Genomic DNA, 26,556 nt, shown 5'->3' with positions numbered 1-26,556 from the left:
CTGTCAGTTCAGTCAAGGAATTTATAAGGGCAAAGAAATGGAAAGTCTTAGATTGCCCAAGTCAATCTCCAGATTTAAATCCGACTGAACATGAATTTCACCAGCTGAAGAGGAGAGTAAAGGCAGAAACTCCCCAAAACAAGCAACAATTGGAATTGGCTGCATTAAAGGCTGGGAAAAGTATTTCAAAGGATGAGACCAAGAGTCTGGTGATGTCTATCTGTGATTGTGCGCAAGGGATCTGCAACTAAATAGTTTTTAATCTTTTATATCTGCCTTATGTTCAACTGTCCCAATACTTATGCTCACATCAATGAGTGAGATGAACTCTAAAAGTGCTGTTCTTTTTATTTGGTAAAACATGTTGAAACGGCTAATAATAAAATGTGACATTCTGTAATTTTGTCTCATATTCATCTTTTAATCATGCATGTATGTATGCATGTATATGTATGCATGTATGTATGCATGTATATGTATGCATGTATGTATGCATGTATATGTATGCATGTATATGTATGCATGTATATGTATGCATATATATATATATATATATATATATATATATAAATAAACAAACAAACAATCAAGCTAAAGAGAGAGGTTAACAATAGAGGAGCACTGAGTTAATGCGTTACTTTGTATACTCAGGGCTAAATAGTGAAAGACAAACTGAGTGAGATGCTTGAACACAGCCAACATGGATAAACAGGCAGCACTGATTCATAGCATCACTCTGTCTCTGATGATAGCATTAGCTTAGTCATTCAAATGATGAATCAGGCTAATGGGCGACATTAGTGTTAAAAGCAGACAGCAGAAAAGCTACTGTGAGTAAAGCTAATGTAGTTTAGCGCGACTCTCTGTCTGCGCATTCTTAAGATTTCAGTCCGAGCATCAACCATGAGGTTTGTCGTCTATTTGATAGATTTTTGTTAGCAATATAAAAGTAGGAAACATTGTAAATATTGCTTTGATTTTAATGTGCTAATTATTTGGCCATTAAGTTTTCTAAAGACTGTGCCAGTAGGCTAATTTCACGCTCCCTGCTCATGACAAGACTCGCGAGTGTGAGAGCAGAGCTATTTTAGGAGCATCTATGATTTAAGCTCAACTGCAAAAATAGCAATTATAAAGTCTGATTCATTTCCATGAATCAGTTCTTTTCAAATAACTTGTTTAAAACACTGCTTCAGTGATTTGTTTGAGTCATCATTTGGCATTTTACATGCTTTCATATCATTATTGTTATTACAGTGAACTGCTATCCTGGAAGCACTGTGGTGACTAGGGATATGCAATGAATCGTATTTTAATCGTGATCACGATTTCCGCTTGGCATAATCGGTTGCAATATTTGCTTGCTGGTTAATTATCCTGAAAACTTTTCATTACACGTTGCATTGGTAACAAGCTTCCATAGGTTTTCATGGTTGCGGTTGCCAAATTTTGAGAGTTTGAATCCCCCAATCATAAATCAATGGGTCAAAGACGAGGCATCCTATTTTAATGTTAAAATAAAAAAATACAATTAAACAGATCACACTGTAATTTAGGGGAAAATTTAAAGCTGTATTAAACTTTTATAATTATGATGCTTGAAAACAATAAATTTTCTGCCCAGTGGTTTACTTAATCCTCCCAACCTGGCAACCATGCGTTTGTGCTCTCTCTACATTACTGAAAAGGCGCTGATGAGCTGAAAACACCAGCAAACATATAAGTTGGAGTTTACCCATCTCTGCTGATATTTCTGCTTAAATAAAAATGGAAATCCAGCCAGGTTTTTTTTCCATGTATATGTTTGCGACTAAATCTAAGAGCAAACCATACATGGTAATGTTTTCTTGTTTTGTGCTTATGTGAAAGTGGAATAATTCTGGTAAAAAGCAAAAATTTAAATGGCAATTATATAGTTGATCAAAATAACCACGATCAATCCTTTAGCCACCATCAGGCAGCCCTCGTACCGGGTCTATAAAGAAACAAGTGTGTTACTTACCCAGCATGATAAGAGTAGTCGTTCCCTGCTCATTTCCACTGGGATAAGTGGCGTACTCGCAGATGTACCTGCCAGCATCAGCCATCCTCAGTTTGTCGATCCTAATGGAGGGGTTCTCCAGGGAGCCCTGAGTGAACGATACTCGGCCATCAAAGTCTTTATTAGGGAAACTGGCTCCATAATGAGGGTGGAAAACAGCAATGTTGTGCCTATCACCCTCCACACGCTCAAACATCCACGAAACCTGCAAACCAGAAAGAAAGAGGAAATCAATCCTCGCACGGCATTGCTTTTACATGCAGCATACTGCTAGCCACCCGCCTGCTGTTTAAACACTGGACTAAAGCCTATGGATGGAGGAAACTGCACAACTATTGGGCCTGTGGTGAACTGTCACTATAGCTTACATCTGTTCAACACCTACAGGTGTTTTATGAATTGCAAATATTTAGTTTTCTTCATGTAAGCCCTGAATACTGTAGTTGAGAACTCTGCATATTTAAATGTTACCCAAATATCCTTATCAAGCAGGCAGACAGATTTTATTACTGTGATAATTCAAAACTGCTGATAACCTTGAAAGCATCGGTTTAGAAAGAATTGAAAAGTATAAATCAAACTCATGTTTTGTGTTACTGTAGAATTTGTATACATTTATAAGTAAAAGTATTTAAAAAGGTATTTAAAAGTAAAGCTAAATGAATAATGTGATTGATATACGCGTGTGTGTGTGTGTGTGTATTTATACAGTGGTGTGAAAAAGTGTTGGCCCCCTTCCTGATTTTTTATTTTTTTGCATGTTTGTCACACTTTAATGCTTCAGATCATCAAACGAATTTAAATATTAAATCAAAGATAACAAGTAAACACAACATGCAGTTTTTGAATGAAGTTTTTTATTATGAAGGGAAAACAAAACCCAAACCCACATGGCCCTGTGTGAAAAAGTGCTTGCCCCCTAAACCTAAAAACTGTCTGGGCCACCCTTAGCAGCAACAACTGCAATCAAGCGTCTGCGATAACTTGCAATGAGTCTGTTACAGCGCTGTGGAGGAATTTTGGCCCACTCATCTTGGCAGAATTGTTGTAATTCAGCCACATTGGAGGGTTTTCGAGCATGAACCGCCTTTTTAAGGTCATGCCACAGCATCTCAATAGGATTCAGGTCAGGACTTTGACTAGGCCACTCCAAAGTCTTCATTTTGTTTTTCTTCAGCCATTCAGAGGTGGATTTGCTGGTGTGTTTTGGATCATTGTCCTGCTGCAGAGCCCAAGTTCGCTTCAGCTTGAGGTCACGAACAGATGGCCGGACATTGTCCTTCAGGATTTTTTGGTAGACAGCTGAATTCATGGTTCCATTCATCACAGCAAGTCTTCCAGGTCCTGAAGCAGCAAAACAGCCCCAGACCATCACACTACCACCACCATATTTTACTGTTGGTATGATGTTCTTTTTCTGAAATGCTGTTACTTTTACGCCAGATGTAATGGGACACACACCTTCCATAAAGTTCAACTTTTGTCCCGTCAGTCCACAGAGTATTTTCCTAAAAGTCTTGGGGATCATCAAGATGTTTTCTGGCAAAACTGAGACGAGCCTTTATGTTCTTTTTGCTCAGCAGCGGTTTTCGTCTTGGAACTCTGCCATGCAGGCCATTTTTGCCCAGTCTCTTTCTTATGGTGGAGTCATGAACACTGGCCTTAACTGAGGCAAGTGAGGCCTGCAGTTCTTTAGATGCTGTTGTGGGGTCATTTGTGACCTCTTGGATGAGTCGTCGCTGTGCTCTTGGGGTAATTTTGGTCGGCCGGCCACTCCTGGGAAGGTTCACCACTGTTCCATGTTTTCGCCATTTGTGGATAATGGCTCTCACTGTGGTTCGCTGGAGTCCCAAAGCTTTACAAATGGCTTTATAGCCTTTTCCAGACTGATAGATCTCAATTACTTTCTTTCTCATTTGTTCCTGAATTTCTTTGGATCTCAACATGATGTGTAGCTTTTGAGGATCTTTTGGCCTACTTCACTTTGTCACACACACAGGGCCATGTGGGTTTGAATTTTGTTTTCCCTTCATAAAAAAAAACCCAAAAAAACCTTCATTTAAAAACTGCATGTTGTGTTTACTTGTGTTATCTTTGATTAATATTTAAATTTGTTTGATGATCTGAAACATTAAAGTTTGACAAACATGCAAAAAAAAAAAAATTTAAAATCAGGAAGGGGGCCAACACTTTTTCACACCACTGTATGAACTGTATACACACACACACACATATTAGTGCTATCAATCGATTAAAAACAAATTATTGCGTTAATCACAGTCATGGACTCTGATTGACGCCATTATCAGCCTACATGCTGGCAATAAAACGTTTACCAAGCCACATCGCTTCAATCCCAGTATACATTTACCCAACTATTATTAAAAGTATTTGAAAATAAATACAACAAAACATTTTTTGCGACCTTACGTGAAGTATTATGACAAAATGCATTATGAAGAAGACAATTTATGAGATTAATAGTACACTTTTACTCAGAACTCACTTTAAACCACCATCGAGTGTTTGTAATAACTTCCTTTTGCGATCACATGTGTATACACTTTGGGCGGCCACGGCACTTTATAAAAGTAGCCCAAAAAACGGCAACCCACAGCTCTGATTGTCATGAGTTAACTGGGGATTAATTGCAAATTAAATCACACATTTTTTTTTTTTTCTAATACTTATCAAGTTTTTAATACTCTAATCAACACGGGCATGGACAAATATGGATGCTTTATGCAAATGTATGTTTATTATTATTGAAACCATAGTCAACCTAGAGCATGAAGACTAGACATGTTTCAAAGGTCATAGATGTATTTCAAAGAACTATTAGACACATGAAAAAAGAAATTCCAGGTTCCCATTACTTCTTTCTTTGCCCTGAGCAATTTACTCTAATTGCTGAAGTTCCATCATTAAATAATATGTTAAGAGTGTACTTTTATATTTAAAGAAATATTTAAAAAGATGTACCATTTTCAATACATTATATTATATTTTTGTTTACTTGCCAAACTTTATTTATTTATTTATTTATTTATGTGTATATACACATATATATATACATATATATATATATACACATATACACATATATATATATATATATGTGTGTGTGTGTGTGTGTGTGTGTGTGTGTGTGTGTGTGTGTGTGTGTGTGTGTGTATGTTATATATAATATGTATATATACATATACACATGCATACACACACACTCATCGGCCACTTTATTAGGTACACCTTGCTAGTACCGGGTTGGACCCCCTTTTGCCTTCAGAACTGCCTTAATTCTTTGTGAAAAGAGGTGTTGGAAACATTCCTCAGAGACTTTGGTCCATATTGACATGATAGCATCACACAGTTGCTGCAGATTTGTCGGCTGCACATCCATGAGGCGAATCTCCCGTTCCACCACATCCCAAAGGTGCTCTATTGGATTGAGATCTGGTGACTGTGGAGGCCATTTGAATAAAGTGAACTCATTGTCATGTTCAAGAAATCAGTCTGAGATGATTTGAGCTTTGAGACATGGTGCATTATCCTGCTAGAAGTAGCCATCAGAAGATGGGTACACTGTAGTCATAAAGGGATGGACATGGTCAGCAACAATACTCAGGTAGGCTGTGGCGTTTAAACGATGCTCAATTGGTACTAAGGGGCCCAAAGTGTGCCAAGAAAATATCCCCCACACCATTACGCCACCACCACCAGCTTGAACCGTTGAGACAAGGCAGGATGGATCCATGCTTTCATGTTCTTTACGCCAATTTCTGACCCTACCATCTGAATGTTGTAGCAGAAAATCAAGACTCATCAGACCAGGCAACGTTTTTCCAATCTTCTATTGTCCAATTTTGGTGAGCCTGTGCGAATTGTAGCCTCCGTTTCCTGTTCTTAGCTGACAGGAGCGGCACCCGGTGTGGTCTTCTGCTGCTGAAGCCCATCTGCTCCAGGGTTCGACGTGTTGTGTGTTCAGAGATGGTATTCTGCATACCTTGGTTGTAACGAGTGGTTATTGGAGTTACTGCTGCCTTTCTATCATCTCTAACCAGTCTGCCCATTCTCCTCTGACATCAAGGCATTTTCGTCCACACAACTGCTGCTCAATGGATATTTTCTCTTTTTCGGACCATTCTCTGTAAACCCTAGAGATGATTGTGCATGAAAATCCCAGTAGATCGGCAGTTTTTGAAATACTCAGACCAGCCCGTCTGGCACCAACAACCATTCCACGTTCAAAGTCACTTAAATCCCCTTTCTTATGCTCGGTTTGAACTTCAGCAAGTCGTCTTCACCACATCTAGATGCTTAAATGCATTGAGTTGCTGTCATGTGATTGGCTGATTAGCAATTTGTGTTACCAAACAATTGAACAGGTGTACCTAATAAAGTGGCCAGTGAGTGTATACACACACACACACGTGTATGTATATGTATATGTATATGTATATGTATATATATATATATATATATATATATATATATATATATATATATATATATCTGAAGCAGTACAACGTTTCAACATTGATAATAGTAAGAAATGTTTCTTAAGCAGCAAATCAGCATATTAGATTGATTTCTGAAGGATCATGTGTCACTGACGACTAGAGTAATGATGCTGAAAATTCAGCTTTGCGTCACAGGAAAAAATGTTTTTTAAAATATATTCAAACAGAGTACAGTTATTTTCAATTATAATATTTCACAACTGTTCCTACTGTATTTGATCACATAACTGCAGCCTTGATGAGCATAAGAGACTTTTAAAATTCTTACAACCCCAATCTTTTGAATATTTCATACACCAAAAATGTATTCATATACCAAAAAAAAAAATAATTGAGACTTGGAACTAAATTAAGAAAATCTCGTCTAACCTGTGTGAGTTTGGTGCTTCCGCTGTTGGTGAACTCACAGCGCAGGTTGACAGATCCATTTGGATACGCAGTGACCTCGGGTTCCACCCGAACACGCTGACTCCAGACCGCTACAAAAGAGGAAAGAGGGAAACATTAGAGCGGCCCGGTATTGCAGCCTCCATCAAAATTTCTCAAATGAAATCCAGACATCAGGCTAATAAGAAACACACCAAAGTGACTCGTGTTATATTCCTGGGCCTGAGCTTCCTCCGGGAAAAAGAGCAGTCTCAGACTGATTAGAGTGCAGTGGCTTCATATCTATCGACTGAATGTGCAGACTGTCTCGGCATGAGACTTATCCTGCTTTGATTGCCCATAATTAAAGAAAAAAACAACTTTGAGCACTCTCATCATCACAGCATCAATCTACATGATCACGGATATGGATCAGAGTTGGGTTGAACAAATGCATCTGGATGAGAAGCATTATTAAAGTCAATATGAAATGTTTTACTCCCACAATGCAACACATTCCCAAAGTGAAACAGGATATTAGGGTAGGGTTGCACTTGATTTTATCTGCCAATATCTGATTGGATATTTTTATTTTATTTGGAATAACATGCACTAATGAATTGATCGTAATAAGACCATGAAAGAGTATTAACCCTGTAAAGCCTGACATAAGTCAGTTTTTTTTTTTTTTTTAAATGGAATGGTCTGTCGAACCCTAAAAAAATAATTAAAAAAAAATCTTATAATTGATACATCAGATTGATGAACAAATAAACATTCTTCAAAAGCCTGATGATCATATTTATTAAAAAAAAAAAAAAAAAAAAAAAAAAAAAAAATGTATGGAAAGTCGTAAACCTAAATTGCACCACTAAGTGTCCCTCCTGAAATATTACTAACAATATAAAAGTTAGTATGTTTGCCTCATAAAAATCAGTAAAGATTTCACAGCTAAACGATGAACATTTTACTACGTAAACCCATGACTATCTTTCTTCCTTTTTGGGGGGATAAAAGAGTCATTTAGATCTCTATTGTGTGTTCAAGGCCTCATATTAGTATGAAAAGAATCTTAATTGTTTTTGCTTGTGTGCGATATAATTAGTCTTAACTTTTTCAGCATCACCGCCTAACACATCTCTCAGCAAATAACAGATGGATTCTGCAAACTGAAAATTACATTACACACTTGACTTGGACGTAATTAAGTGCATAAATAAATAAAAATCTTCAAAATAATGTTTATGCTGCTTTTAAAACTCTCTCGTCCTTGAACAAAGCAGTCAAGTGATCACTATATTATAACAGGAGGTTAAAGCCTATAAAAGAAAATAACTGCACATTTATTAGTGCTACAAAAACAAACCTGCGATTCTATAATGCGCAGTATCTGCCTCACACTGGTGATAAACTCCAACTGCAAATCATGGCGCTTTAAAACTTCCATTTTTGAAAACGTTGACCCGGTTGCCATGATCCCAGATCTTTGTGTCGGCACAGCATTCGCTTATGGAAGGCCACAAAGTTCAGGTTTTTCAAATCTCACTCGCTTTCTTTCTGCTTTCACGTTTTCTAACTCGGCCGTACAAAAAGGCAGGGTAAAATAAGCAAACCGTGTTTTGGCTCAGCTACTTGGCCGACCCCAGCGAGCTCCTGCGGAGACAGAAGCGAGAGACCTCCAGCTCAGAGCTCCAGGAGTCAAAGGCCAGCGAGCAGCATGAGAGCAGCTCCATATATACTGATGGAATAAGGAATTGCTAAGTGCTCAAAACACACACACATTCACCAAACAGCTGCTTTCAACAAGCTACAGATACATCAGCATGCTCAAACGCTCCAAACACAAACCTCAAATTGCATGAACCCTGGAGAGGATTAAATCCATCAAATGCAGGGTTGTGGCCACATAAAATCATACATAAACAGAGCTTGATTCTGTTATAGAAACGCATACCCTCGAATGCAAAGGCATTGTCCTCTCACGCTACACCCTTTCACTGCATTGAAAAGATCCAACTCAGTTTATGTTCCACAAAGGCATTAAATCGATTTGACCTCAGGATGGCAAACCTCCTATTAATCAGATCTGTTAGCCAACACTGACTGAAAAGTATACGACACACTGTAGAAAAGGGCAAATACTTGTACTGCAATGTAATGTGTCTGTATTGAAAGTCCCTGAGGCTCTACGACACCAGATTGATTTCAATGCATGATTGTGTCAAAATGCAATTTATATTGCAACTTAAGGACTTAACTTAAGAACGCATCAAAAGAGCTACTATAGATAATTTACTTGACAAAAAAAAAAAAAAAAAAAAAAAAAAAAAAAAGGGAAAACTTTATGCATTTTGGCCATTCATTTACATGACAACAGCGTTTTAGAGGCCAGAAAATGCAAATGTTTGAAAATGGGTTTCAAAGTGCAAGTTTACGAAAAGTTTTAAACTACAAAAATGCAAATTTGGGAATTGAAAATGCAAAAATGCGCATTTTTGAAACGCGTTCAATCCATAGGAATGCACAAGTTTCTTTACAAAGTGACATTGCAAACTTGGCCTGGCATGCATAATACAGCATTTTAGTCGTTTTGCAGATTGTGTGAACAAGGAATCGTCTGTGCGCGAAACGTTTCCAAAATGCAAAAGGAAAAACTCATTTTGTAGGTCGTCATTGTGGCACAAACATATCTTTAGTCAGGCTATAGTGCCATATTTAATTTTTATCAAGTCAACACTTTGTCAACTGCCAACACAGTGCAACAGTTTGAAGAAAATCTTGCTGAGCAACTTGAAGGTAGCTAAACTGACATGTTTATAGCTAGCTCAATTACCTGAATAACACTACATGTGGTTTAAAGGCACAGATTCGTCTATATACGCCCCATTAAACATTCTAATGATGTTTATATCTGTCACAATGCAAGAACGCATGGTAGACCAAATACAAACTTTACACAAAGACAAAAAACAGCTACACAAGCAACATTCATGCTAATGCCTACTACAGCACCCCTTGTGGCACAGTGGCACACATTTGCAAAGCCCACGGCACACAAAATCAAACTTACACAGCTTTAATAAAAAAAAAAAAAAAAAAAAAAAAAAAAAAAAGGTTGCATTCATGTACTTGTAAAGGTGGTTTCAGGCAATAATATGCACACCACTCATAATGCTACTTCTACTAACTTTGTTCATCAAAGGATCCTAAAAAAAACTGATGGATAAGAAATGTTTCTTAAGCAGCAAATCAGCATATTAGAATGATTTCTGAAGGATCATGTGACACTGAAGACTGGAGTAATGATGCTGAAAATTCAACTTTGCATCAGAAATAAATGACATATTAATATATATTCAGTTAGAAAATGGCTATTTTAAACTGTAATGCGTTCACAAAATAAATAAAATACATTGTTACCGAAAAAGGAGTAGGCAGAAGCCTTGCTTATTATGCCTACCCTTTATACATAATTAACTGAATGGGCGACATTTTTCACTAAGTTAAATAACACAAAATAAACAATATAACAAAAACATTTCCCAAAATGTACAAACAACAATAAAGTTTTTACTGTATTTTTGATCATATATATGCAGCTTTGGTGAGAAGTCTAGAGAATGACTATTTGATAAGACATGTAAAAAAAAAAAAAAATTTAAAAAAGGAAAAGGCAAAATAAAGTATGTTAAGTTTTTTGTGTGTTATTGGAGACTTGTATACTTTCCTTCTAAATAGTAGTCTCTGTCAACAAGTATTGCTCGTTATTTGTACTTAACAATCTTTGAATAATGCATCCAGTGTGGGGATTTTCTTTTTAATCTCAAATTAACTTGTCAATCACACAAGGATGGAGGTGCTCAGTGCATGTCCGTATCCAGGGCTCTAATGTCAGGAAGTGTGTGTTTTGCGTGTGACTCAATGTAGCAGAATTGCCCCTGAAGGTACACAATGGTCTGTCATACCAGTTCGGCAGAAAAAGAAACAAAGCATTTATTCACTCACCTCGCTCTGCTTACCTCCCTCTCTTGCTCGGCTTCGCTCCTCTTTTGTTTCCTTCTATCTTAGGCTCATAACTATTTCCCTCTCCCTCCGTACACATCAACAAATGAGTCATAGGGTGGAATATAGTTGTACGATGTTTTAGTCATTAGATTATCGCAGGGTCAATGAAAGAATGCCACGGATTTCAGAAAGAAAGAGAAAAGGAGAACAATACAGTGAAGACCGAACATGGATCAACTTAGTCTCATTTTCATGCATACCCAGCATGCTCTACAGCCTCCCTTTGTGTTCAAGTGTTTCTGTTCATATTCCTGTACTGATCTACTATTTGCACTGGTTTTAATACCTCTGAGACAGTTGGGCATCTGCGTGCTGCTGATACACTTTAAAGATGACAAATGAACCAAAGCAGACCCGCAACAGGCTCTTAAATAAAACACAAACACGTTTAAGGGGCACAAGCAATTTCGCAAAAGCACATAATCTTGCTTTATGTGCTCAATGCAAAGCTCATCTGTGCTTATGTAGGATAATGTGTGATATTCACCTCAGAGTCATTAATTTATTCATATATATGCACCGCATGGATGATTCTGCCATAGGGCATCACCTATTAGCATAAATATTTAATGTTAGATATGCAATTAGGTGTAACTTTAAAGGAAAATTTTGTCTTTATGTCATTTACACAACCTCTTTAAAGGAAAATTTTGTCTATGTCATTTACACAACCTCAAGACATTATGTACAACTATCTTTGCTCCTTGGGGGTTTTGAACAATATCACTGTAATTACATAAAAAAAAAAAAACAATGAGGAATGAAGCTTTCTAACTTCAAAAAGCACCACTAAATGATCATTAAAGTGGTCTATATGGCTATTGTCTTTCCAGAGTTATTAATATCGTAAATCTATATAATGAGGCAAATTTCATTTTGGGTAGAAACTAAATTTGGGAGTTCATTGAGAGTTTGAAACCGCTTCCAGAAAATTTCCAGATTGTTTCAGCTGGTAAATACCTCCAAACTACCATTGGTCCGTGGTGCTTACATAATAGTTAAGTGTGCTTTGGAGCTCCACCTTCTTTGATGTGGAAATCCTCTCCGGTTTACTTCTATTCAGTCCGTCGAGGTCAGATGTCCATAAGTAAAATGTATTTATTCAGTGTAATTCTGATTGAAAGAAACACTGAAACTACAACTATATGAAAATGCTGTATGAATAAACGTGGTGTGACTTTACTAGAGTCCTGAATTACTGAATCGCTTCGATCAGGCGATTTCTTAAACGGATAGTTCACCCAAAAATGAAATTTCTGTTATAATTTACTTGCATTCTCATTTACTTCTTTTTACACAAGAGTTTGAAAAATGTTGGTAACCAAACAGTTGACAGTAGCCATTGACTTGAAATATGGAAGTTAATGGCTATCGTCAGCTTTTTAGTTCCAGCGTTCTTCAAAATATGTTCTTTTGTGTTGAGCAAAAGAAAGAAACTCATACAGGTTTGGAGCAACTTGAATTAAGTAAACGGTGACCGTTTTCATTTCTGGGAAAAAAAAAAGATGTAGTTATCTTTCACCACTACAGAAGTTTCTATGATAACTTCCGCTTCTGAGAACCAAGAAAATGTGGAAAAAGGTCAATTTTAAGTCTCCTGAAGCCATAGGACAGCTCAACAATAGTGGGAAATAGACTGCTCATGAGTTCACGAAAGAGGTCGCAATGTCTGGTTAGTAAACAAATCGTTCTTTTAACTCTGGTCTTTCCAATGCATCATTTTATGAAAGATGTGTTCCTGAATCAGACTAACCCACTTCTTGAGTTCGCTGATTGAATGATTCAGTCACAGAAGTTATCGGCTCACTGAATGGGAAGATTGTCAGTGATTACTTGCATACATTTCTATCTGTTCCTTTTACAAAGCTAGTTTATCACTTGGATGATTTGGAGTATAGTGCATGATCAATAGGGACTACCATATATGACACTTTTATGGTACAATGGAACTGTACAATGTTCAAAATTTCTCCTTTTGAGTTCCACACAAGGAAGTCAAGCACTCTTTTTTAACAATTGGAAAAACACACAAATTGGAGATTTCTGCTAAATAATTGGATTGTCCTTTTCAGCATGCTGTATTTCACCACTTTGTGCATAGAGCAATATTACCTTGAAAAAAAAAGCATTTTCATTGACAACAGAAATCATTTAACTGACAAGAACAAAACACACATTCAAGAATGTGCCTGTTTTCAAACATTTCTGTCATTATCAACATTTATATCTACTCTCAGCCTCTCTCAGACGTCCTCTCTCCCTCCTCCTCCTGTGAGAGCTCTCCGACCGCTGCCACAACGCCAGGGACCAAACCCTCCTCCATCTGGTGTAGGTGAACCAAAAACAACTGATAAAAGCTCTCAGTGATATGTCGGGTCCCCGCTATATTAGCAGCAACATTCACAAATGTTTACAGAACAAGCAGGAACCCAGTGTGCCTGTAGCCTCCTCCATTTCTGTTTTATCACGTGATAGAAAGTCTAAGGCCTTCTCAAGTCGTACGGCTGACCCATCTAATCTGCGGCCTATAATGCATCAATCTAAGATTGCTGTAGAGACAATGTAACTCCATCAAGTTAGCATTTTTAAACATTCGCTCACTAAAAAATAAATCATTTCTGATCAATGATTTAACCACAAACAACCTGGATTTTATGTTTCTAAATGAAACAATGGCTAGAAGACCGCTGCAGTCCTCACTGAAACAGCCCCTCCTAACTTTAATTTTATAAGTGTCTGCAGGACTGTTAGGAGAGGTGGAGGTGTAGCTGCTCTGTTTAAAGATGTTTATCAATGCAATATCATTTGGTCAGTATGTGTCTTTTGAATATCTAAGTATTGTGCTGAAAGGAGCTCCATGCACTGTTTATCATTATTTACAGAAATTATAACCGTTTCCAAACTCCCTTAAAACTGCAGTTGTTAAGCCCCTTCTGAAAAAGCGCAATCTTGATAACACCATGTTGAGCAACTATAGACCAATATCAAATCTTCCTTTCATAGGTAAGATTATTGAAAAGGTAGTTTTAGCTGAACAACTACTTAAACTCAAATAACATCCGCATATCTGGATAATTTTCAATCTGGTTTCCGAGCGCATCACAGCACAGAGACAGCACTCATTAAGATAATTAATGATATTCGCTTTAATTCTGATTCAGGAAAAATCTCAGTGCTGGTACTATTAGATCTTAGTGCTGCATTTGACACTGTCGATCATAACATACTTCTAGAGAGACTGGAAAACTGGGTCGGGCTTTCTGGGATGGCACTCAAATGGTTCAGGTCATACTTAGAAGGGAGAGGTTATTATGTGAGTGTAGGAGAGCATAAGTCTAAGTGAACGGCCATGACATGTGGAGTCCCACAAGGCTCAATTCTTGCACCGCTCGTTTAGCCTGTATATGCTCCCACTAAGTCAGATAATGAGGAAGAATCAAATTGCCTATCACAGCTATGCTGATGATACCCAGATTTACCAGGTCTAGCCTAGCCTTATCTCCAAATGACTATAGCCCCATTGATTCCCTCTGCCAATGCATTGATGAAATTAACAGTTGGATGTGCCAGAACTTCCTTCAGTTAAACAAGGAGAAAACTGAAATCATTGCATTTGGAAACAAAGACGAAGTTCTCAAGGTGAATTGCATACCTTGACTCTAGGGGTCAAACAACTAAAAATCAAGCCAAAAATCTTGGGGTGATTCTGGAGACAGACCTTAGTTTCAGTAGTCATGTCAAAGCAGTAACTAAATCAGCATACTATCATCTCAAAAACATTGCAAGAATTAGATGTTTTGTTTCCATTCAAGACTTGGAGAAACTTGTTCATGCCTTTATCACCAGCAGGGTGGATTACTGTAATGGTCTCCTCACTGTGCTACATCCGAACTGACTGCACTGTATTTTATGCAATAATTTTCTATTCTTAACGTTTTTAAATTAATTTTAAATCAATTTCTATATTTTAAAATTCCTTGTTTATTATTATTTTTTTAATTACCTGTTTTTATTGCTGCGATTATTATTTTTAATGACCATTTCATTTTCTTTTATGTAAAGCACTTTGAATTACCACGGTGTATGAAATGTGCTACATAAATAAACTTGCCTTGCCTAAAAGAGTCAAGTGAGGCTCAAGTCAGGCGCTTTACTAACCACATGACAAACTAACCACATTTAAGGGGAAGAAGCCATTTACCAAAATTTTATTAGCTTGCTGTATGTAGTTAATGAAAATCTCGGAGACGTTATTTGTAAAATAACAATATATTATCCATACACAGTGGGGCAAATAAGTATTTGATACACTGCCGATTTTTCAAGTTTTCCCACTTACAAAGAATGGAGAGATCTGTAATTTTCATCGTAGGTACACCTCAACTGTGAGAGACAGAATCTAAAAAAAATAAATAAATAAATAAAAAAATTCAAAAAAATAACATTGTATGATTTTTAAATAATTAACTTCCATTTTATTGCATGAAATATGTATTTGATCCCCTACCAACCAGCAAGAATTCTGGCTCTCACAGACCTGTTAGTTTGTCTTTAAGAAGCCCTCCTATCCTCCACCTGTATTAATTGCACCTGTTTGAACTCGTTACCTGTATAAAAGACACCCGTTCACACACTCAATCAATCAGACTCCAACCTCTCCACTATGGGCAAGACCAAAGAGCTGTCTAAGGACACTAGGGACAAAATTGTAGACCTGCACAAGGCTGGGATGGGCTACAGAACAATAGGCAAACAGCTTGGTGAGAAGGCAACAACTGTTGGTGCAATTATTAGAAAATGGAAGAAATTCAAGATGACTGTCAATCTCCCTCGGACTGGGGCTCCATGCAAGATCTCGCCTCGTGGAGTATCATTGATCTTGAGAAAGGTGAGGGATCAGCCTAGAACTACACAGGAGGACCTGGTCAATGACCTGAAGAGAGCTGGGACCACAGTCTCAACAGTTACCATTAGTAACACTACACAGTCATGGATTAAAATCCTGCAGCGCGCGCAAGGTCCCCCTGCTCAAGCCAGCACATGTCCAAGCCCGTCTGAAATTTGCCAAAGACCATCTGGATGATCCAGTCGAGGCATGGGAGAAGGTCATGTGGTCAGATGAGACCAAAATAGAACTTTTTGGTATAAACTCCACTTGCAGTGTTTGGAGGAAGAAGGAGGATGAGTACAATCCCAAGAACACCATCCCAACCGTGAAGCATGGGGGTGGAAACATCATGCTTTGGGTGTGCTTTTCTGCAAAGGGGACAAGACGACTGCACCGTATTGAGGGGAGGATGGATGGGGCCATGTATCGCAAGATTTTGGGCAACAGCCTCCTTCCCTCAGTAAGAGCATTGAAGATGGGTCGTGGATGGGTCTTCCAGCATGACAATAACCCCAAACACACAGCAAGGGCAACTAAGGAGTGGCTCCGTAAGAAGCATTTCAAGGTCCTGGAGTGGCCTAGCCGGTCTCCAGACCTGAACCCAATAGAAAATCTATGGAGGGAGCTGAAACACCATGTTGCCCAGCGACAGCCCCAAAACCTGAAAGACCTGGAGAAGACCTGTATGGAGGAGTGGGCCAAAATCCCTGCTGCAGTGTGTGCAAACCTGGTCAAGAACTACAGGAAACATCTGACCTAAACAAAGGTTTCTGTACCAAATATTAATTTCTGTTTTTCTATTGTATCAAATACTTACATCATGCAATAAAATGGAAATTATTCAAATATCATACAATGCGATTTTCTGGATTTTTTTCACAGTTGAGGTGTACACACAATGAAAATTACAGATCTCTTCATTCTTTGTAAGTGGGAAAACTTGAAAAATCGGCAGTGTATCAAATACTTATTTGCCCCACTGTGTGTGTGTCAGTGTGATATATATTAAGATAAGTAAATGAATTGCATTTCTTTATTTTAATATAAAATTAAATACAACTTTAATAAACTGCAATGTAATATACAGTATCTCACAGAAGTGAGTACACCCCTCACATTTTTGTAAATATTTTATTTTATTCTCACTTTTGTGGCCAGCGGTTTAGACATTAATGGCTGTGTGTCAAGCTATTTTGAGGGGACAGCAAATTTACACTGTTGTACAAGCTGTGCACTCACTACATTACATTGTAGCAAAGTGTCTCACAAATAACTGCAGCAACCATATAATCTTGCTTAGTTTAAAAAGAGAAAGCTTTCTGTATCTTTTGTTGATGTCAAAAGTTCTGATTTACCAGCTTAAATACTATCTTTTCAGTCTGTGTGTAACACAATACACTCACATTATCAACAACTTCATCCACTTTCCTCTCAGCCAGCCTCAACTTTTCTACCAGACATCCTTCTCTGTATCTACACACATCACCTGATGGTGTGTGCGAGACTTGAACTTCTGAGAGTCGAGCCGAGCAGCTTTCCTAAGGAATGTCAGTCATTGTAGAGAAGTGCTCGTCCGCCCTTGAGCCCGTTCCATGCGTGTATGTGTGAAAGCCTCAAAGACGCTAGGCGTAGGACCGCAGAGGCCGACTAGATAATAATTAGTGAGAGTGCGACACAGGGGCATGCAGCGCACGCTTTTAGAATTTCACAAGGATGTGTTTTTTTCCCACCGCCCGAGTGACCGTTATGAGTTTGAATCTCTGACGAAGTTTCTCAGTTATTATAATGACTCTGGTAAATAAGAGATTCCTTAAAAGGGTACGCAGAAAATTCTCTCATTAAAAGTTTTACAGAAAGTACTTTTGAAAAACATGATTAATGACTAATAGACTATACAAGTTCTATCCCAAAAAACTCCCTGATACTGGCCTTATTTGCTTGTGGAATTAATAAAAAAAAATAAAAAAATAAAAAATCAAGGCAGAAATAGATCGTCTGACACGTACATTGCAGTTCAAAAGTTTCTTTAAAAAAAAAAAAAAAAAAACTACTCAGACTTTTAAACAACATTGAAATTGTGATACATCATTCATAATCCATCATAAGTCTAAAACTACCATAATCAACACATAATAACCTGATATAAACCAAAAATATTGCATGCACCTAAAAAAATTACCCTATAATAACAGCGTATTAAACAAAACATAAAACCAGCATCCAAACTGTGTGGCTCTAAACTGCAGCAAGAATTAAAATAAATTAATTTTAAAAGCCTGCACATTCAGAGCCTTCGCATTTTAAAAAAATGTATGCAATCAAATAGCATTTAAACGCATTAAAAATGCATTTACTTGCACTGTATAAAATAAACGCCAAACAAAAAAAAACAAAAAAAAAGTGTAAAAAAGCTAAAGGCCAAATGAAAACGTACTTGCACAAACACTCTTGGCATAAAGCAAATACCACCAATGAGCTGTAACGATGTAGTTAATTTAATAGTTAATATATTCCAACCAATGTTTAAACCAAACCTATGGCATTTATGGGAATACAAGTACAGTGCTTTAGGAAGGAAATGAAAAATAATGACTGGATCCCGTACTGTCAGTCGCCTACATATACAGTATGTGGGGTGAGTTACTTTCCAACAGTTCTGAGGCAAGTCATAAGCTTTAATCTCCGGACAGCCCAGAGGTGGTAAAGGTCACTGTGCAAGCAGAGGGGAAGAGGGCACGAGGTGAAGAAAGGGGGGCTCTAACTTACACCACTCCAGTTTGAAGGCAGGCTGTGATGGGAAAGTAGTGAGCAGAGCTTGTTATAACCCGGGTGTGAGAACGCACGCGTACCCACTCGTGAACCGAATGACCTCAGCATTCCCTGCAGGCACGACGATGCTATCTATGCCATAATAAAGAAGACCTTGAATGCGTGTGTCCCGATCACCGCACACATACCTCCACCTCTTTGAATCCATTAGCTGTGATTGGAGCAAAATGGCCACAGAGAGGAATTATGTAAAGGTGGCCCGGGTTCACCTCTCTCTCTACATGTCTACGCTCCTCGTTTCTCCTTTCCTTAGTACTTTTTTTTTTTTTTTTTTTCCTCTTTATTTCGACCATCCTTCACAGCTCTCAAGTTCTCAATGTGTTGAATGTTAAATGGAGAAACAAATTCCTTCTAACGGCGCTTTATGCCCTCACCGGCTCACCCTCCCTCCCTCGGCTGTCTCTCACTACCTAGTGATCTTCTATCCTTCATAAACCCCGTTTCTGCGTCTCTCACTCACACACCCCGTCAAACGTACGCTGGGGACACACCCTCATCCAGACATAAAACACTAGCTCGGAGTGTGCACACACAGCCTAAAGCTGTTCGCCTCACCCCGTTCCCTCTCAGACATCAAGCAGATCTTTTCTCCTTCTTGATCACATCTCCTGCATCTTTATTGTCCTCCCTCCCATCCCCTTTTTCAGGGTCACCTTGTGTTTTCCTCTCAAGCATCCCTCCATATTTCTCAGTCTTTCATCTTTGTCGTTCCTCTATTCATGCCTGTCTACCTGCATCTCTGTCCTGCATCTCAATTTTTCGATTCTTTTCACTTTCACTTCACTTTCATTTCAATTTAGGGTTCATTCTTTTATCTTTTGTTAGCTTTACTCCTTTCATCCTCAGCCTGGCTAGCCCCTCTCTCTAAAACAGGAAGTGTGCCATTAGGCTTCCATACGGCTAAGTGGCATGCGGTTCTCCCGGCCACTCTCATCTCCTCCTCCCTTGAAATCTAGTTTTTCTACGCTTCACCTCGGTTCCAAAAACAAGTTAGCCGCCTATCCATCTTCTGCCTACTTCGGAAACTACTTTTCTAAGTGACTACCTTCGTAATCCACAAGAGCGCAGGAGACTTGACTCACAATTGATTCCAATAGAGAGCAACTGTCAGGTTCCTTAAGTACAAATCCCATTGGTTGTTTTCCACTGGGGAATTTATTTTTAACAATAACTTCTAAACCATTGAAGACAGACCTACTGTCAGCCATGAGGTTGTTGTTAATGGTAAATGCTTTTGTTAAAGCCATTAGCCCACATTATTTTAAATTTTTTAAACAGTCGTGTTTAACAGTGATATTAATGGTGAGAAACTACATTACCCATGTTTCTGCAAGAAATTACCTCCAATCAAGTCCACTAAAATATTTGTATGCAATAAGAAACGTTTCTAAATTCAAAAATCAACCTCTTTAAAGCAGCTGTTTTATATTTATTGGATGTTTTTAATTCAATTTTCATTCACAATGCATTATGGGATTGTAGTTCTTTCCCTCTTGAAAACTTATGCACACAGTCTTGAACCTTTGTGTTACAAACAAAGACTTTTTTTAAATTCCTAAGGGAAAAATACTTCCAGAACCAACACTGCTGAATAAGTGGATGGGCACTGTTGTCCTCTAGAGTTTGACGATAACATGTTGCTAACACTTCAGTACTCTAATAGCAAACAATTACCAAAAGAAAAACTAATGTATCACAGTACACACAAATATAGGTTCAAATAGTGAAATGTTAATAGATTAAACTGTTTTTATAGATTATTTTCGGTACTGAATGACATGAGTACAGTCAATGTTCCTCAAGTCGTCTGCCATATTTTCCACAGCTTGTCGCATTGTATACCAGGATTGCCTTATCTGTGAAGGATACCCTTGACAAAACACCCCTTAAACCAGTCTAATTTAGTCTTAAAAGGATTGAGATGGTCTCCTAGTTAGGCCAACTTGTGTTTAGCTGGACAACCAGCTGTTCTTTCAGCTGAAAAGTGTCCAAACCCTTCTAAAACCAGCCAACAAATCGGTTTGACCAGGCTGGGAGACCAACTAAGACCAATCAAGGCTAATTTAAGAAGTTTTCAGCAGGGACATACGACACCGATTTTGTTTTTGGCCAAAAAACGGTGTCATAGAAGGCAAAGCAATTGCCCTCATGATTGGAGCATAACTATGATGCTTTCAAATGCTCAGCTCACTGGGTCTTCCTCTTGTGTTCCCACTGGAACATCAACAAGCATCATATGCACCCAGTACTTGAAGTAATATCAGATTTATTTTCTATAAACTGTTTAGTGCATGTGTGTTTGTATTCACGCCATCTGACTTCCCACAGTGCATTTGTGTGAATAATCTAAAGTGTGTGTTTTGTTATGAGAGGTTATGTGTTTGTCTACTGGAAGTGTCTGGGGTGCACTAGATTATGGCTGTTTTTGTGCGTGTATGTGTGCGATAGGCACTGTGTTTTGCCATCCTCCCTGAGGACCGCCAAACAGCAGCAACAGCAGTCATGGCCCCATCTTTTTTCCCCAGGAGATGGTGTTCATATGTATGTGTGTGTGTGTGTGAGTCTGTCTGTGTTTGTGCACATGTGCGGCAGGGGTCCATTTCTTCATCCCGTAGCGAGAGTGCCTGAAATGGAGACAAAAAGCCCTTCTGCCTTTATTACTACATGATAAATGCTCCTCTCATATAGAGACGTATACGTACTCATGCTGCACACATATACATATATATATACACACACACACGTGTATGTGTATATACAGTGGGTACGGAAAGTATTCAGACCCCCTTCAATTTTTTTTAAAGGGTCTGAATACTTAGGACCATGTGATATTTCAGTTTTTCTTATTTAATAAATCTTCAAAAATGTCAAAAATTATGTGTTTTTCTGTCAATATGGGGTGCTGTGTGTACATTAATGAGGAAAAAAAAAATTAAATGATTTTAGCAAATGGCTGCAATATAACAAAGAGTGAAAACTTTAAGGGGGTCTGAATACTTTCCGTACCCACTGTATATATGTGTGTATGTGTGTGATACATATATATACACACATATACATACACACACACACACACACACACAAACCCTGGAAGCTGTCTTTACACTCATGCCACACGAATTATTTCCCATAACCCTCATGCACAGATTTTTTTTTCTGTGAGCTTGCATGCATTCGTCCACTTATTTTACACATTCTCATGGCTGTTTTCAGCACAAAAACAAAGGTCTGGCCAAGCAACCCTATTCTACATGTGAGCCATGTATTATTGATATGACTGTTTGAAAGAGGGGGAGGCACTCCTCTCTTATTAAATTATTGACAGGCAACATTTATGCTGTCAGCACCTGACCCGAAGAGGAGGAGGAGAAAGCGATGAGCAGGGAGGGAGAGGAGGAAAGACTGCAAAACAGTCTTGACAACAACGCCTGTTTTTAGGATCAGTAAGATTCTTTATGCACAATATATTTTTTTTATTTATTTATGTTTTTTTTTTCATATCAACAGGGTCCAAAATGAACAAATGCCAAATACCCACTGAGCGTAAAAACTGGCTTTGCCGAATAAAATGTACTTGCCAGTTGGCTGCTTTAACTTTATTTGGAAAAAGCAAGATGCTACATGGTTTAAATAGAATTGTTAAAAAAAAATTATAATAATTATAATGACTGTCTCTGATGTAAGAGAAAGTTAAAATCTACAAAATCCAGGCCAACTAAGAAAAATCTATCAAATTGATCACAAACACATACACACACACACGTATTGTATACACATCCATATACACATACACACAGTGCCTTGCGAAAGTATTCATACCCCTTTATCAATTTTCCATATTTTATGTTGCTTCCTTATGTTAAACAGCTTTAAGTTATTGTTTTCGAACAACAATTTATTATTTTTCAGTTTTTATTTTTTATAAATTAGCAAAGTTGTTACAAACCTGTTTTTGCTTTGTCATTATGGTGTATGGAGTGAAGATTGATGTAAAAAAAAAAAAAAAAAAAAGGAAATAAATAAAAAGTACAGTTGTACATTTGTAAAGTTTACCAGCCATGAAACTTTTCACATTATTGTTATAAAAAATGATTAAACAAATAAATAGATAAGTAAATAATGAAATAACCAATGAGTGAATTGGCAGATGTGGCAAAACACTTTTTGGGCCCTGCACAGATGATAAACTGATAAACACCCATTAAATTCACCCATTGGGATATTGAGGGGCCAAAGAACTCGAGTTGTAAATGGGTGACAGAAGACCAAATAGGTAGGAAAGAAGCAATGAAAGGAATGAAGAAGCCAGAAAGACAGATAGAAAAGAGTTGGAAAAAAATTAGGATGTACTGTAGAAGGGGGAAGAGAAGGAACAGACTGAGATGTAAGAGAGAGAGGAACAGCAGGAGATGGAAAGGGAGCTAAAGAACGAGGTGAAAGGGGTGGAAGAAAGATTTCAGAGCTGAGGTGGAGGAATTGCAGGGCATGAGAGCAGAAGGGAAAGATAATAAAAGAATAAAGATGCAGGTGACATGAGAAAAGGGGGAGGGAGCGAGAGAAAACGCATGCAGAGGTGAGGGGGTGAGCCAATCTGCAAAAGGTGAACAAAAAACCGAGAATGAGAGCATGCCAGGGGAGAAGAGAAGAAAAGAGCTCAGAGACAGAAAGAAGAGAAGATGAGCAGAGTACACACACACACACACACACACACACACACACACACACACACAAGGGGTGTGCGATATTGGAAAAAAAAATTATCGATATTTTTCCGATAACGATAATTAGACGATATTTTGCCGAGTGTGTTAATTGTGCTGATATCCGTCTACCGTGGACAGCTGCAGTTTTTGATATTCTTCATATTCTGTGTGGTCAGTTCACATCAGTGATTAATTAATCCTTTCATTTAAGTTTAAATTGATTTTTACCTTTTATAAAGCATTTTTTTCTAAAAGTGTACATCTTTTGAATCAAACTGTTACATTTAAACAGTCAATTAAGATAATACACATTTAGGCTGTTACCAAATAAATGAAGCCATCAAAATTAATCTTTGCAGAAGTTGCATCTAATGCATCTAAAGTGGCATTTAGATGCATTTACACACCGTTTAATGCAGCTCAGAGGGACATGGAGTGCTTTAACCAGTTACAAATGCATATTTTTGACATTTTAAAAGATAAAACATTGAATACTGATATTATTTTAAAAATGAAAATAGACTTTAAATGTGAAATTAAAACCACCAGTAGGTGGCAGAAAGTCACTGTTAACAAGTGAGTTATTGCGACTGAACCGAATCATTTAAACTGTTGATTCATTCAGGAACAAAACACCTTCATGTTGCTCAGAGACGCAAAGCAGTGATGTAGCTGTTAGGAATTATTTTTTGTTGGCGAAATGGAGCAAAAACAGGCAATATGGTGTCTAAAACCTAAGTCTCTTAATATTAACTTATTGATTTTATACAACAGTTCAATAAACAATATCACATTTGTAATCATGCTTATTTTTTAAGAAAAAAATAAAACGGCACTCTTCGTGTGATTTTAACTGTATGAAGCGTAAATATATACATTTTCTGCCCCTATATTTTGAATTTTGTGATCATTCTTAATGCATTTTAGACTGAATCATGCAGTGAAAGAACTCGCTCTAAATGCGCACGTGCACAGCACACCCCAGATAAATCGATAGATCAACAGCTCATCTGCATGACAAAGATGAAAATAAGAACAAAGACGGGAGGGAAAGAGAGATAAACAGTCTGCAGGTGGACACACGTACGTGAACCCACTTCCTCCATTTTTCCGCCAGCTGGATGCCACGTCGCCAGAGGCTTTGAGGCGCTGGACAGCGAAGCTCATTTGAGTGCCATTAGAGGCAGCCGGTCGTACACTTACACTAACACTGAACACGGAGAATGAGGGTGGAAGCAGAGTGGAGGAGAGAGCACTTATACGGAAAGAGACTGGAATTGTTATGGCATATTTACTCGCCGTCATCAATTCTCTCTCCTCATTAGCCCGGCACAGGTCTGATCCCTTTGTTAGAATTGATTCAGGACGAGTGAAGTTGTTTGCCCGCCGCTCTGTCTAAAAGGGACGACAGTGTACAATTACCTTACAAGCATGTAAACAAGCCACATGAATGCAGCGAGGGAGAATGCGAGGTGCCGCGCTTTTGTGGGGCCCGACTAATGTGTCTAATGTGACTAATGTGTGCATGCGTGCAAGTGCGTGTTTGGACAAATATATTCCCTCCACAGCAGGAGCGAGACATTGATTTCCCCATATTACCACACATCAGGGCCACAAAGAAAGCCACCGCCACCTTAATTACAATGTGCCAACTGCAAATTCCCCAGACCAGTGCACTCGCTTCCAAATACCCCTCTCAAAGACTTCATTTCCCAGAATTCCCTAGTAGATTCAGGCTAGAGGAGTGAAGTCATTTGCTTGAAATAATAACTGTTTTTCCATTTTTGGCAGAGTTAATCCTTTATCACCTTCATTATACGGAACCTGTTTGACCTTCTGCGAAACAAAATGAGATTAAAAAGAAAAAAAATGCAGGTCATTCTTTTCCATGCAGTTACAATGAAGGAAGACCGAGGCTTTAAATATTCAAAAAGGACTCATAAAAATAATAAAAACAGAGTATGGCTTGTATGCAATCATGAAGTCTGTCAATAGTTTTGTGAGAGTGTGAATTTAAAGGCATTATTCACTCTCCTCAAGTTAGCAGTTAATCACTCAAAATGAATCAGTTTAGAAGAGTGATTAGTCATGTGCTTGAATGATTATTCGTGCTTTACTAGCCCTTGTCATTTCAAACCTCTATAACCTTCCGTGAAACAAAACAGGATATTTTAATAAAACTGGCCACCAATAACAAGCCATACAATTGCTGCGTGTAATAAACAGGCCAAAATTATTCATTGAAAATCCTCTAATGAAACTCTTGTATCTGGTTCATTGAGTCAGTAGGTGCGTTTACATGGAGCATTGTAATCAGTTTAAAAGTCCAATCCGAATTAAAATGCTCCATATAAACACCTCAATAGGAATAAAAATGCCTAAACCGAATAAAATTGTAATCTGTTTGAGAGGGGTGGGATAAACCCTTCTATAAACCGAACAAAATTAAAATTGTACCATGAAAACGCGTTAAACCTATTACTTTGCGTCTACGTCATCACGTCAAGAGGTCGGGTCGTCTGAACGTGATGTTGGCGACGCAGTGCATTCTGTGATCTGGGGACACGGACACTACAGACTGGGTAATAGTGAAGGTATAAAATTAAATTTTTAATTATACAGTTAAAAACACATTAGAATGGAGAACGCTTGTGCATCTGCTCTCATGTCCGAAGTGAAAAACAAATCTGAAATGAAGCGCAATTTTCTGCTTTTATATATAGATCAATGAAAATAAACCACTTGACCAAAATTTGCCTTCGTCATTTGTATTATATAGATTACAGATTCATAATTTCCGATCTGCTTGAATTTATACATGCTCACGCCATGAATATTGTATGAAAACACGTTTGTTATGTGTGATATAGGCTAGCTCATTGCAATCACTCCCTGTGTTCATAAAGCAACGCTCCTTTGATTCATTGTTCAGCAACTCTTGGTAAGAAATCGTGTATTTGTTCCACTTAAGTACAGTCAAACTTTGTAGTATCAGAGTACAATTCATTTCAGAGCTGCATTACAGAGGGGCGTATGATGTCTATGATCGCGTTCTGGCCATAGGACTGAGTGCTCGAATGAACGCAAGGGATTCAAATATTCAGAGCCGATCCTCCCTATATACGCAGAATACGCAAGCTGCGT

The 26,556-nt window shown here is 38.0% G+C and overlaps 1 protein-coding gene across 3 annotated transcripts in view; it reads right to left on the bottom strand.

Annotated features, from left to right (window-relative positions):
* LOC306846792 (nectin-2-like) overlaps positions 1–26,556 on the bottom strand; it is a gene marked incomplete at its 3' end in the record, with an annotated part of 190,830 nt that overhangs the window by 115,605 nt on the left and 48,669 nt on the right. For all 3 annotated transcript variants that reach the window (XR_013782114.1, XR_013782115.1, XM_079380405.1), the window contains exons 2-3: positions 6,931–7,040; positions 2,003–2,246 (exon numbers count right to left, since the gene is read on the bottom strand). Coding sequence is in view for 1 of the 3 variants with exons in the window: in XM_079380405.1 (XP_079236531.1) it covers positions 2,003–2,246; positions 6,931–7,040 (354 nt within the window). The remainder of the gene's footprint in view (positions 1–2,002; positions 2,247–6,930; positions 7,041–26,556) is intronic.

This window comes from Barbus barbus (genome assembly GCF_936440315.1).
Source record: "Barbus barbus genome assembly, chromosome: 27".
Lineage (NCBI taxonomy): Eukaryota > Metazoa > Chordata > Actinopteri > Cypriniformes > Cyprinidae > Barbus > Barbus barbus.
This window is presented reverse-complemented; position numbering and strand designations above follow the sequence as displayed.